Here is a 14,012-nt window from a genome sequence, read left to right as displayed (position 1 = left end):
AGTGTAATGCCTGCCACATAGGAAAGGCTTATGAACCCCGGTGTTAATAATAATAGAAACTCACCCCTTTTATTCTGGTCATGCAGGGGACATTCTGAGGGGAGTGAATGATTTTTCAGCAGAGCATTGCAGCTTTGAGTGCAGATGGGCAGAAGCACTCTAAGTGAAGTACCTAAATGAGAATACGAAAAAAAAAAAAAAAACGTTCCATGCTAACAGAGTAGTAAGCTCCTTGGCGCTGGAAGTGTTTTGTTGTTGTTGTTGTTGTTGTTTTGAGACGGACACTCTGCTCCGTCACCCAGGCTGAAATGCAGTGGCGCAATCTCAGCTTACTGAAACCCCCACTTCCTGGGTTCAAGCGATTCTCCCGCCTCAGCCTCCTGAGTAGCTGGGATTACAGGTGCCCACCACCACACCCAACTAATTTTTGTATTTTTAGTAGAGATGAGGTTTTGCCATGTTGGTCAGGCTGGTCTCGAACTCCTGACCTCAAGTGATCACCCACCTTGGCCTGTCAAAGTGCTGGGATTACAGGCGTGAGCCACCATCCCAAGTCTGTGCTGGAAGTGTTAGGCAGTGGTTGATGACTAAGAAAAATAGGAGTAGATGACCTGGACTGAGCCCTGGCCCGTGTGCCAGCTCTGGATGTTTTGCGCATGAGCTTGTATTGAACATCATGGCAGCCCTGGGAGGCAGGCACTTGATTATTCTCTATTTTCCACGTGAAGATGCTGGTGCTGGGAAGGTTATGATCAGAATGGCTGCAGGGGGATCCCTTCTCAGAATGGAAGGTTTAGACCTCTAAGGTCTCTTTCACCCTTGAAGATCCAGATTTTAAGGAAGGGCATCAGATTCCCCATTGGGAGAGTTCATGATCCTGACCCACATCCCCTGCTCCTGTCGTGGTGTCTGGGAGAGCAAGACGGCGGGGCGTAGCAGGGCACTGGGCTGGCTTCCATGCCCTTAGCCTGCCGTGCCTGCTTCTCTTCCTCAGCCCAACATGGCCGCACATCTCTCCACACAGGTGCTGATCGTCCACACGAATCACCTCACTTCCCTGCTTCCCAAATCCTGCAGCCTCCTGAGTCTGGCAACCATCAAGGTACCGGGCCCTCCTCCCAGGCAGTTGGGGCTCTGCATGGGGTTCCAGGCGGCAGCTGAGCACCTGCTCCCTTTGGGCCGCCTCTTGTATGTCAGTGGGGCCTCATCTACCTGTCAATCTGGGATTTGATCAGCATGGTTTATTGGATACTCCTGTGGGCTGTGTGTGGGATAGGGTGACAAAGATGACCAGCCACAGGCCCTGTCCCCAGGGAGTTTACATGCTAGGGGGAAAGCCAAATGACAAACTCATGGCGAGTCAGCTAGCAGAGGGCGAGGAAACTGACACTTCCAGGCAAGAAGGAAGAGGAGGGACGCCCAGGTGATCTGGAAGGACTTCCTGCTGACTGTGAGCTCCTCCCTGGACAGGCTGGGAGGCATTCACAAGATGTGGGCGGTGTGAGCCCAGGGTTGTTCTGTACACACCTGAGCTTGGGAGAGTGGTATGCACCTTCAGAGGAGCCCTGCAGCACAGGCCCAATCTGTTATACTATATTGTTTAGGGAATAATGACAAGAGAAAAGCCTGTATGTGTTCACTACTGATGCTTTTTTTTGTTTTTGTTTTTGTTCTTTTTTAATATTTTCGACCTGAGTTTGGTTGAATCCGTAGATATGGAACCCATGGATGTGGAGAGTACCTGTGTATGCACATGTATAAATGTTTCTCCAAGGCCTTTTTTTGTGCATTTTCCTTTTTAAAAAATTAGCGGTCAGTTGTACTGGCTCACACCCGTAATCCTAGCACTTTGGGAGGCTAAGGCGGGTGGGTCACTTGAGGTCAGGAGTTTGAGACCAGCCTGGCTAACATGGCGTTACATCTCTACTAAAAATACAAAAAATCCCAGCAGAGCATGGTGGCACATGCCTGTAATCCCAGCTACTTGGGAGGTTGAGGCACGAGAATCACTTGAACCCAGGAGGTGGAGGTTGCAGTGAGCTGAGATCGTGCCACTGCACTCCAGCCTGGTTGACAGAGTGAGACTCTGTCTCAAGATAAAATAAAATAAAATAATAAAATAAAATAAGTAATTAGCAAGTACAGTTAAGCAAAGGGGGAAACATCTATAATTTTACACTGTGGAGTATCACTATCAGTATTTTATCACATATTTGAAAGTCTTTTTTCTATGCAAATATATATTTATACAAAGGGATGTTTCTTTTTAACATATTAGTATCTAGGCATACTGTTTTATAGCATAGTTTTTCAATCAACAGTAAAAATAAATATACGTAAAATAAGAAAGTGGTAAAATGGTTTGAGAAGGAAAATGAGGTGGGAATTATCCACACAGAGTGGGAAAGGAGGGGCAGGCCCTCTGTTTCTGCACTGGGGGTGTGAGGTGGCCCCAGCTCCTCCTTGCTGCTCTGGAGCCCGGAGTCCAAGGGACTTTCTCACTTGGAGACTCACAGGGGTCTTCCTTCTGCAGGTTCTAGATCTCCACGATAATCAGCTGACAGCCCTTCCTGACGATCTGGGGCAGCTGACTGCCCTCCAGGTAAGGCTGCGGAAACAGAAACCCACCTCAGATGGCCCTAGTGAGACCAGGCAGTCACTCAAGCCTGGAATGTTCTGGCTGGGCTCCAGCCAGTGGAAGCAGGCTGCACTCAGTGCCAGCTCCACCCTCCCCTTGGCTCTTTAGTTTTTGTTGTTGTTGTTGTTGTTGTTGTTTTTGAGACAGTGTCTCACTGCATTGCCCAGGCTGGAGTGCAGTGGTGCCATCTCAGCTCATTGCAACCTCTCCCTGCCGAGTTCAAGTGGTTCTTCTGCCTCAGCCTCCCTAGTAGCTGGGATTACAGGAGTGTGCCACCGCGCCCGGCTAGTTTTTATATTTTTAATAGAGATGGTGTTTTGCCATGTTGGCCTGGCTGGTCTCGAACTCCTGACCTCAGGTGATCCACCCACTTTGGCCTCCCAAAGTGCTGGGATTATGGTTGTGAGCCACCACGCCTGACCAATTGCTACCACTTTGAGCCGCAATAAATACCTTGATGTAGGACTTTTTGTATGTATTTTTTTTTTCCTCACTCTGTCACCCAGGCTGGAGTGCAGTGGCACCATCTCAACTCCCTGCAACCTCTGCCTCCCGGGTTCAAGAGATTCTGCCTCAGCCTCCTGAGTATCTGGAATTACAGGCACGCACCACCACACCTGGATAATTTTTGTATTTTCAGTAGAGATAGGTTTTCACCATGTTGGCCGGGCTGACCTCAAACTCCTGGCCTCAAGTGATCCGCCCGCCTTGGCCTCCCAAATTGCTGGAATTACAGGCATGAGCCACTGCACCTGGCCAATAGGTGTATTTTTATAGAATTGCTGCGTTCACTAATTTGGAGCTTTTGGATACCTGACAGTAACTCATAACATCCTTTGGTTCATCAAATATTCATCTTCTCATTATTTTTAATGGCTACTTAGCTTTCCATTGCGTCTTTTTTTTTTTTTTTTTCCCGAGATGGAGTCTCGCTCTGTCACCAGGCTGGAGTGCAGTGGCGTGATCTCGGCTCACTGCAATCTCCACCTCCCGGGTTCAAGCGATTCCCCTGCCTCAGCCTCCTGAGTAGCTGGAATTACAGGCACATACCACCATGCCCGGCTAATTTTTTGTATTTTAGTAGAGACGGGGTTTCACCATGTTGGCCAGGATAGTCTCGATCTCCTGACCTCATGATCCACCCACCTCAGCCTCCCAAAGTGCTGGGCGTGAGCCCAGCTCCTATTGCATCTATTTTTTTTTTTTTGAGACGGAGTCTGGCTCTGTTGCCCAGGCTGGAGTGCAGTGGCGGGGTCTCGGCTCACTGCAAGCTCTGCCTCCCGGGTTCACGCCATTCTCCTGCCTCAGCCTCCCGAGTAGCTGGGAGTACAGGTGCCCGCCACCTCGCCCGGCTAATTTTTTTTGTATTAGTAGAGACGGGGTTTCACCATGTTAGCCAGGATGGTCTCAATCTCCTGAACTCGTGATCCGCCCGTCTCGGCCTCCCAAAGTGCTGGGATTACAGGCTTGAGCCACCGCGCCCGGCCTATTGCATCTATTTTTAATGGTTACTTAGTGTTTCATCCTGTTGGCCTCGGTCACCTCATGGTGCTACCTTCTGGAGGGAGTACAGCTTTGGAATCCAACAAGCCCAGGTTCAGTCCCAGCACCACTACCAGCCTGAGGCCTTGGGTGGATCACACAGCCTTGGGGCAGCCAGGTTTCCTTTTCCTTAACGCTGGGGGAACTAGAGCCTCCTGTGCGGCCTCCCCAGATCCCGGAGTCTGTAGTCCCCTTTTCCCTCCCTCCCTGATGGTGGGACAGTTACTGAGCATTTTGTGGTCGGTATAAGTGCTGGAACCTCAGCCAGAAGCGGTTCAAGGCCTGGCTGTGCTGTCCTGAGCACATGACTTCACTACCCTGAGCTTTGTTTTTTTTCTATCTCCAGCAGAAAGTTAAGAATTTCTGTCTTCCTGAAGGGCCGGCAGGGGGAGTTAAGGGCTTGTGTGTGTAGTGCCTGGGTGCCCTGACCTGGCAGGGCGAGGGGTGCAGGGGTCATCACTGTGGTCTGTGTGTGGGTTCTCGTGTCACCTCTTCCTCTTTAGGTTTTTTTTTTTAAGATGGAGTATCGCTCTGTTGCCCAGGCCGGAGTGCAATGGCACCATCTCAGCTCACCGCAACCTCCGTCTCCCGGGTTCAAGCGATTCTCCTGCCTCAGCCTCCTGGGTAGCTGGGACTACAGGCGTGTGCTACCATGCCCAGCTAATTTTTGTATTTTCAGTACAGATGGGGTTTCACTATGTTGACCAGGCTGGTCTTGAACTCCTGACCTTGTGATCCACCTGCCTTGGCCTCCCAAAGTGCTGGGATTACAGGCATGAGCCACTGCGCCTGGCCACCTCTTCCTTTTTCTTAGGTCTTAAACGTGGAAAGGAATCAACTGATGCAGCTCCCGCGTTCCATTGGGAACCTGACCCAGCTCCAGACTCTCAATGTTAAAGGTAGGGACCAAGAAGCCGTGTCCATGTGACCCTCCATCAGCTCTGGGCAGTCCTGGCCGGGATCCACAAACTGCCCCGCCACGGAGCCATTGAGCGGGAAGGCAGCCAGTCTCCAGGGGTCGCTGTAAATGGACTGACCCCTGCTGGGTCAGCTGTCTCCGTGGTAACCAGAGACAGGCTGTCAGGAGCGTTCCTGTGGCTCCTCGGAGCCAGGGCTGTGTGGCTGCAGTAAGGTTCTGAGCAGCGCTTCCATCTCCAGCGACACAACAAGCCTCCCGAGGAGTCCACGGGGCAGGCTGAGGGCGGTGGTACCATCCCCAGTTTACACATGAGGAAAACAAGGCCCAGGAAATCGAATATGACTAGCTCAAGACCACCCAATGGGATGGTGGCAGAGCCAAGATTACTGCATAGGTGCCTTACCCGCAGGAGCGCTCTGCTCGCCACACCCAGCTCTCTGCCTTCTCCTCGCTGTCCTTAAGCACTTCCTGCACAGAGTGCCTCCATTTATCAACTGTAACATATGAGTAATGAGAACAACAGTGGCGCCCCATTGCTCATCATTACAGCGTGAGGGGCCCTGTGCGGAGGACCTCACACATCATCTACCTGAACCTCCAATCTCCCCATGTTCTTATAAGGCTGGGTAGCAGTGTTGTCCCCATTTTCCAGGTGAGAAAACTGGCACAGGGAGGCAAAGCCAGTTGTCTAAAGTCTCGTGGCTAGTAATTGGTGGAGTGGGGACCTGAACCGGAACTCCACCTTCTTGATCCTATGATACCTCAGGACCTGGGACCTGGTGTGTGCCCCAGAGGTCAGAGTGGCTCCCAGCGGGCATCAGGCAGGAAGCTGGTGATGGAGATTTGGGGTGTTGAGCTGTGCTGTTGGGGTCTCCGCAGACAACAAGCTGAAGGAGCTTCCAGACACCCTGGGGGAGCTTCGAAGCCTGCGTACCCTCAACATCAGTGGAAACGAGATCCAGAGGTTGCCGCAGATGCTGGCTCACGTTCGAACCCTGGAGGTAAATGGGAAGCTGTTTTTGCCTGGGGTGCTCTCTGGCCTGCCCACCTCCCCTCTCCCACATTACTGAGTGCCTGCCCTGATCTCACGGTGCCAGGATCACACAGAGATCCCAAGGCATGGTCCTTGGAAGCTTGTAGAGAGGCCAATGTGTGAACATTCGTAATTATATGACTTTTGCTGCCATAATAGAGGCAGAAAAACATACATTAAGAAAGAAGAAGAAAGAGAGCTGAATCCAGAAGAGGCTGACACTTTAAGGAAGTTGTCGGTGGGGGAACAACACACACTGAGGCCTGTCAGAGCGGGGTTGTGGGGAGAGCATCAGGAAGAAAAGCTAATGAATGCTGGGCTTAGTACCTGGGTGATGGGATGATCTGTGCAGCAAACCACCATGGCACATGTTTACCTTTGTAACAAAACTGCACATCCTACACATGTACCCCTGAACTTAAAAGTTGCAGGAGAAAAAAAAAAAAAGTTAAAAAAAAAAGTTGTGATATTCAAGCCAGACCTTGAAGGAGGAATAAGATTTCTGGGCTGGGTGCCATGGCTCACGCCTGTAATCCCAGCACTTTGGGAGGCCAAAGTGGGTGGATCACTTGAGGTTAGGAGTTCGAGACCAGCCTGGCCAACATGGTGAAACCCTGTCTCTACTAAAAATACAAAAAATTATCCAGGCATGGTGGCACACACCTGTAATCCCAGCTACTCGGGGGAGGCTGAGACAGGAGAATTGCTTGAACCCAGGAGGCGGCAATTGCAGTGAGCCAAGATTGTACCATTGCACTCCAGCCTGGGCAACAAAACAAGACTTTGTCTCAAAAAAAAAAAAAAAAAAAGATTCTGAGCAGACCTGGATAACAGGGGCAGCCCAGGTGCAGGAGGCAGGTGGTGGGAAGCACAGGTTGTCTCAGGGAGGGGCGGGGAAGTGATGTGGTTGGAAGCTGCTGAGCCTGTGTGATACGGGGCCCAGAAAGCTGGGAGGGAGAAAAGGAGGTAGGGAGCTGTCGGGATGCGGGTTCAGAATTACCCAGGCCAGGGGAGTTCTACAGGCTAGAAGTCCAAGTTCAAGGTGTTGGCAGGGCTGGTGACTTCTGAGGCCTCTCTCCGTGGCTCGGAGGTGCTGTCTTCCCTCCCTGTGTCTTCACCTCATCTTCCCTGTGTACATGTCCGTGTCCAAATTTCCTCCTCTTAGAAGCACACCAGTCATATTGGATTAGGGCCCAGCCTAATGACCCCCTTTTAACTTAATTACCTCCTTAAAGATGCTATCTCCACATACAGCCACATTCTGAGGGACAGGGGATTAGGATTTCCACATAGGAACTTGGGAGGGGGACACAGTTCAGCCTATGACAGACACTGACAGGGGCTGCTGCTCAGGGAAAGTGGCTCTCACAGTCGTGCTGATGAGGTGGCTCACCTTCATCTGGGGCTTTCTAAGACTGGGCATAACCTGGAATCGCTCCATGAATCATCACAGAACTCTTGTGAGGCAGATACTATTGTGCTACTTTGTAGATGAAGAAACTGAGGCACGGGCAGTTTAAGAAACTTGCCCAAGGGCCACGCAGTCACTGACAGCAGAGATGGTTGTAAACCAGGCCATCTGAAGCTGATGCCTGTGCTCCCCACCTCTGAACAACTCGGCTTCTGGAACGGGGACTTCTCCATTCGTGGTGGCACGCAGTCTGGCCAGCATTCCGGAGTGGCCTGGAGTTGACCCCACTCTCAGCCAGCCCAGCCTGCCGAGCAGAGGCTTCTGTGTCAGAATGTGTGGGTGAGCACAGAGACAGCAGAGGAAAGACTGACCTCAGCAGCTGGGGCCCTCCTGCCTGAGGAAGGGCCGGCTGGGGAGACGGGCCAACATGGCTTGTCCTCTCTGCTGCCCACTGGAACCTTCTGCAATGATGGAAATGTTCAGTGACTATGCTGTCTAGAGCAACAGCCGCTGGCCATGTGTATCTATCGAGCACCTGGAATGTGGCTTGTGTGTTCAGCCAGGAACTAAAAGTTTGATTTCGTTGAATTTTAATTAATTTATATTTAAATAGCCATGGGTCCTTGGTGGCTACCATTTTAGACAACACAGCTCAGAGCACGTTCCCAATCCTGAAGCCATCCTCGACATCTAGTAGGAGTTCTGGACACTTCAATTTTTTTTTTTCTTTGAGACAGGGCCTCATGCTGTCACCCAGGCTGAAGTGCAGTGACTCAATCGTAGCTCACTGCAGCCTCAAACTCCTGGGCTCAAGAGATCCTCCTCCTCAGCCTCCCAAGAAATTGGAACCACAGGTGTACCCTATCACACTTGACTAATTTTTTTATTTTTCATAGAGATGAGGTCCCACGATGTTGCCCAGGCTGGTCTCAAAGTCTTGGGCTTAAGCAATCTTCCCGCCTTGCCTCCCAAGTGGGTGGGATTACAGGCGTGAGCCACCACACCCAACGTAGACACTTCATTTTATTTTGATTCCATAAAAAAAAATCTTTTGAGTTTCTTGGTGGCAACTCGGACAAACCTTTTAGGGTGAGATAACCATTCTGAGTTCAGGCCATACTGTGGGCAAGATCTTCTTCAGGTGTCACCCATACCGCCTACCAAACAGCTCACCCCGTCAGTAATACTGCCTGTTTGGCTATGAGGGGACCACAGCCCTAGGACGCTAAGGGGCCTGATCAAGCAAACACACGGCCAGCATGCGATGGGCCAAGATCTGAAGCCACAGCGGTGTCTGTGGCACAGCAGTGTCCAGTCACTGCTCCTGCTGCCCACTATGAGAATGCTCTATCATCTGTGCAGCTAACATGGCCACCCTGGCTACTTGTAGCTGCTGGGCCCTTGAAATGTGGTGACTGCAACCAACCATGGACCCAAACTTTAAATCAGATTTATTTTCAGTTAATTAAAATGTAACCGTAAATGGCCACACGTGGCTTGTAGCCAGCATCCTGGTATAGCCCAGAGTCCGTGCCCTTAAGCCACTTCGCTTTACTGAGGGTGACTAAGAGCACCCATGTGGGGTTTATTTGCTTCCTGGTATGGGGGTTTCTGCTGTTGGACCCTCAGCATCTGGGCGGTCAGTTCCTCTTTCCTGGGGCAGTCTCCCACTCCCCTGTGCAAAGCACGTTCACTCAACACCCACCGTGTGAGGGCTGGGCTGGCCAGGGCTGGGGCACCTGAGCCACCCTTCCCACCCAGCCACTTGTGCTACAGCAAAATCGGAGCTTCCCAGGCCTTCTCCTTTTCCAGAACTCCCCTGATACCCAGGCAGAGAGGATCTCAGCGCCTGCCAGCACTCGGTGGGATCGGAGGGCCTATGGGAAGTCAGAGTTTGGCAGGGGGAGGGCTGGGTCCAACACAACTCACACCGTGGACGGAGCAGTTCTGTGGCTGTGAGCTGAGGCCCCTGCTTCCTGGGCTTCATAAACACGGAGGCATCTGCCTGTGTGCGCCAATAAACATTTGTCATTACATAATTTAAAATTCATACTGTATATTGTAAAAAAAAAAAAGGCAAATATTAAGAAACATTTCTGTCAGGCATAGTGGCTCAAGCTTGTAATCCTAGCACTTTGGGAGGACGAGGTGGGTGGATCACTTGAGGTCAGGAGTTCAAGACCAGCCTGGCCAACATGGCGAAACCCCATCTCTACTAAAAATACAAAAATTAGCTGGGTGTGGTGGTGCGTGCCTGTAGTTCCAGCTGCTCAGGAGGCTGAGGCAGGAGAATTGCTTGAACCGGGAAGGCAGAGGTTGTAGTGAGCCGAGATCATACCACTGCACTCCAGCCTGGGACACAGAGCAAGACTTTGTTTCAAAAAATAATAATAATAGTAGCATTTCATGTAGATAGTAACCCAGAATCTCCTTTTCAAGGAAACCACTTTGAGTTTGATATATATTCCTCCAATTTTTTTCTATAAAATATTAATGTGAAAGTGTATGAATGTATTATCTAACAAAGGAAGAATCATATATATATACATATATATATATTTTTTTTTTTTAATAGAGTTGGGGGTCTCGCTATGTTGCCCAGGCTGGTCTCAAACTCCTGGGCTCAAGTGATCCTCCCACCTTGGCCTCCCAAAGTGCTGGGATTACAGGCATGAGCCACTGCACCCAGCCAGTGGAATCATATGCTATATGCTGTCCTATAACTTCCTTTTTTTCACTCACTTATGTATTTATCCAAAGTGAACTGAGAGGCCGGGTGCATGACTCACACCTGTACTTCCAACACTTTGAGAGGCGGGCGAATTGCTTGGGTCCAAGACTTTGAGACTAGCCTGGGCAACATAGTAGGACCTTATCTCTACAAAAAATACAAGAGTTAGGCATGGTGCCGTGTGCATATAGTCCCAGCTACTCAGGAGGCTGAAGTGGGAGGATCGCTTAAACCTGGGGAGATTGAGGCTGCCGTGGTCATGCCCCTGCACTCCAGTCTGAGCGATGGGAGGGAGAACTTGTCTTAGAAAAATGTAAAAAAGTGCTTGCTTCTGTTGTAACCAAGCGAGTTATAGAGAAACGCCACACTTGAGACAAATTAAGGAGTCCTTTATTAGCCAGCTACCAAGAGGCGGCTAACGCTCAAAATTCTCTTGGCCCCAAGGAAGGGGCTAATTTTGTTTTTATACCATGGTCTAAATAGGGGAGGAGGGAGTTTACCTGAAGCAATTTTTACAGAAGCAGAACTGGCAAAAAGTTAAAAAGTTAATTGGTTACAAAAGCAGTTACAAAAAAAATCAACAGTTCCAGGTGCAGAGGCTTAAACTATCACAGAGAGATAAATGCCGGGGCTTTGTGTATCATCCACCATGTGTGCGCCTCCCCGGGAGCTGCTGGTGCAGCTTGCCTCTATATCTTATCAGTAAGTGCGTTCCTACATGTGCTTTGAGTCAGTTTACACTAGTTATGCCCTTAAGGGAGGGAGGTAAAAGGGGCTGCAGGTGAAGAAACTGAAATGGAGTCTGTCTGGCTCTCTGCTAGGAGAGTCACTCCGGTTAAAACAAGGTAGGGTATCACACTGCCTGCAGTCATCCCAGGCACTGGGAATGCAGCCGTAAGTAACAAGATAGCTCAGTCACCTCTGCTCTCAGGCCATGCCTGCTGGGTGGAGGTGACAGAGGACACACAAATTGATAAGGAAATCGTGTGGTCTCTGGTTGCACTGGTAGTGAACTGCACAGTAAAGCGGGTCCCCCTTGTGTCTGCAGATGCTGAGCCTGGACGCCTCGGCCATGGTCTACCCGCCGCGGGAGGTGTGTGGTGCCGGCACCGCAGCCATCCTGCAGTTCCTCTGCAAAGGTAAAGCCAGGCCACCGCCTCCTCCCCTCACTGAGGAACCATGACCCCCATGGCCACCCTGTGCCAGCCCAGGCTGGGGAACAGCAGAGACAGAAAGAAATGGCCACAGTGCCTACCTGTTTGGAGTTCAAGGTCTGGCAACGGAAGCAGGCAAAACAAACTATTAGGGAAAGAGTTACAGACTGTGGTTATGGGAGTACAGTGGCGCGGCTGATATATTTTGGGGACACGGGGAAGGCCTGTCTTTGAGAGTGTGGCTCCACTGACACGGAGTCATGGTTAAGATTTAGAAAAAAGCAGAAAGCTCTTCCGCCAGTAGGTGCATATGGAAGGGCCTTGATGGGAAGTCTGACAGAGAGAGGGCCAGTGTAGCTGGAGTGAGGAAGCAGAGAGAAGAGAGATGGGGGAAGCCAAAGACCGTGCCCGGGCCCAGTGTCCAGTGGGAGAGCACGTAACCAGTCATTAGGCTGCAGGGAGGAGAAGGGATTGCAGGAGGAAAGAAAGAGTGCAGGACAGGGGACCAGTTAGGAGGCTGTCGGGTCATCCAGGAGAGAGACGCACAGCAGAAGGAGCTAAAACCCGGAGCCAGCACTGGCTGAAGGCAGGAGGAGAGCAGGATGCCCTGTCAGGCTGGAAGTTCTTAGTGGTTCTGGTCACCTGTGGGACTTTCAGAACGCAACCAAGACACACATGCACACATGCCTACGATAACCTGACTTATCATGGCCATTGCAAAACAGTGGGGAAGGATGGTCTTTTCAATAGCTGATTCTGGATCAACTGGATGTCCCTATGGAAAAAATGAACTTTAACCTCTTCCTTAAATAGGAGGCAGGCAGTACTCATTATAAAAAATTGTTACATTCGATTTAATTAAGGCCAGACATGGTGGCTTGCGCCTGTAATCCCAGCTCTATGGGAGGCCAAGGCAGGAGGATCTAGAGCCCAGGAGTTTGAGACCAGCTTAGGCAACATGGTGAAACCCTGTCTCTACAAAAAAATACAAAAATCAGCCAGGCATGGTGGCGTGTGCCTGTGTTCCCAGCTACTTGGGAGAGTGAGGTGGAAGGATCACTTGAGCCTGAGCTGTGATGATGCCACTGCACTCCAGCCTGGAGCAAGACTCCAACAGAGCGATACCCTGTCTCAAAAACAAAAACAAACAAAAAAAATGGTTTAATTAAAATCAAAATTTCTCTTCCTCAAAAGATACCATTTAGGGAAAGAAAAGGAAAGCCATAAAGTTAGAGATGATATTAGCAATACATATATATCCAACAGAGGACTGGGATCTGGACTATAAACAGAAATCCTACAGATCCACGAGGAAGACATTAGCAAAAGACTTGACTAAGAATTTTTACAAGAGAATGTCCACACAGTGGCTCACACCTGTAATCCCAGCACTTTGGGAGGCTGAGGTGGGCAGATAACCTGAGGTCAGGAGTTTGAGACCAGCCTGGTCAACATGGTAAAACTCTGACTCTACTAAAAATACAAAAACTAACTGGGCATGGTGGCAGGCACCTGTAATCCCAGCTACTTAGGAGGCTGAGGCAGGAGAATTGCTTGAACCTGAGAGGCGGAGGTTGCAGTGAGCTGAGATTGTGCCACTGTGCTCCAGTCTGGGTGACAGAGCAAAACTCCATCTCAAAAAGAAAAAAAAAGAGAGAGAGATGATATACAGATAACGGACAATATCTGAAAAAAGTGCACATGATCATCTTAATCAATGGGAAAATGCAAATTAAAACTGCAGAGAGATACTTCGACACACCCACTAAAATGGCCAAAAGTTTTCAATGGAAAAAAAACCACAAACTTCCTGCTAACAAGTCAACCAAAAATAAAAAACAAAAAATAGGTCAGGCGCAGTGGCTCACACCTGTAATCCCAGCACTTTGGGAGGCCGAGGCAGGCGGATCATGATGTCAGGAGATCAAGACCATCCTGGCTAACACAGTGAAACCCCGTCTCTACTAAAAATACAAAAAAACTTAGCCAGGCGTGGTGGCAAGTGCCTGTAGTCCCAGCTACTCAGGAGGCTGAGGCAGGAGAATGGCGTGAACCCGGAAGGCGGAGCTTGCAGTGAGCCAAGATTGCGCCACTGGACTCCAGCCTGGGCGACAGAGTGAGACTCCATCTCAAAAAAGTAAATAAAATAAAATGACCAAAATTGAACTGTCAATACCAAGAATTAGCAAAGATGTGGGAGCAACAGGAATTCCATATACTGCAGGTGGGAAAGTAAAGTGAAAATTGCCTTAAAAATTATTCTCAATATCTACTCAAACTGAACATTCAAATATCCTATGGCCCATGAGTTCCATTCCTAGGTACATGCCTCTATTAGTCTGTTCTCACACTGCTATGGAGAAATTCCCAATTTCTATGAAGAAATTCTTTATAAAGGAAAGAAGTTGGCTGGGCGCGGTGGCTCAAGCCTGTAATCCCAGCACTTTGGGAGGCCGAGACGGGTGGATCACAAGGTCAGGAGATCAAAACCATCCTGGCTAACCCGGTGAAACCCCGTCTCTACTAAAAAAATACAAAAAACTAGCCGGGCGAGGTGGCCGGCGCCTGTAGTCCCCGCTACTCG

The 14,012-nt window shown here is 50.0% G+C and overlaps 1 protein-coding gene across 1 annotated transcript in view; it reads left to right on the top strand.

Moving 5' to 3' along the window:
- LRSAM1 (leucine rich repeat and sterile alpha motif containing 1) overlaps window positions 1-14,012 on the top strand; it is a 71,720-nt gene that overhangs the window by 11,336 nt on the left and 46,372 nt on the right. The window contains exons 6-10 of the mRNA XM_011988714.1: window positions 1,025-1,102; window positions 2,534-2,602; window positions 4,995-5,079; window positions 5,979-6,100; window positions 11,323-11,413. Coding sequence (XP_011844104.1) covers window positions 1,025-1,102; window positions 2,534-2,602; window positions 4,995-5,079; window positions 5,979-6,100; window positions 11,323-11,413 — 445 coding nt within the window. The remainder of the gene's footprint in view (window positions 1-1,024; window positions 1,103-2,533; window positions 2,603-4,994; window positions 5,080-5,978; window positions 6,101-11,322; window positions 11,414-14,012) is intronic.

The sequence above is a fragment of the Mandrillus leucophaeus genome, unplaced genomic scaffold (assembly GCF_000951045.1).
Source record: "Mandrillus leucophaeus isolate KB7577 unplaced genomic scaffold, Mleu.le_1.0 Scaffold109, whole genome shotgun sequence".
NCBI lineage: Eukaryota > Metazoa > Chordata > Mammalia > Primates > Cercopithecidae > Mandrillus > Mandrillus leucophaeus.
The sequence above is the reverse complement of the archived record's forward strand: the minus strand, read 5'-3'. Positions and strand labels throughout refer to the sequence as shown.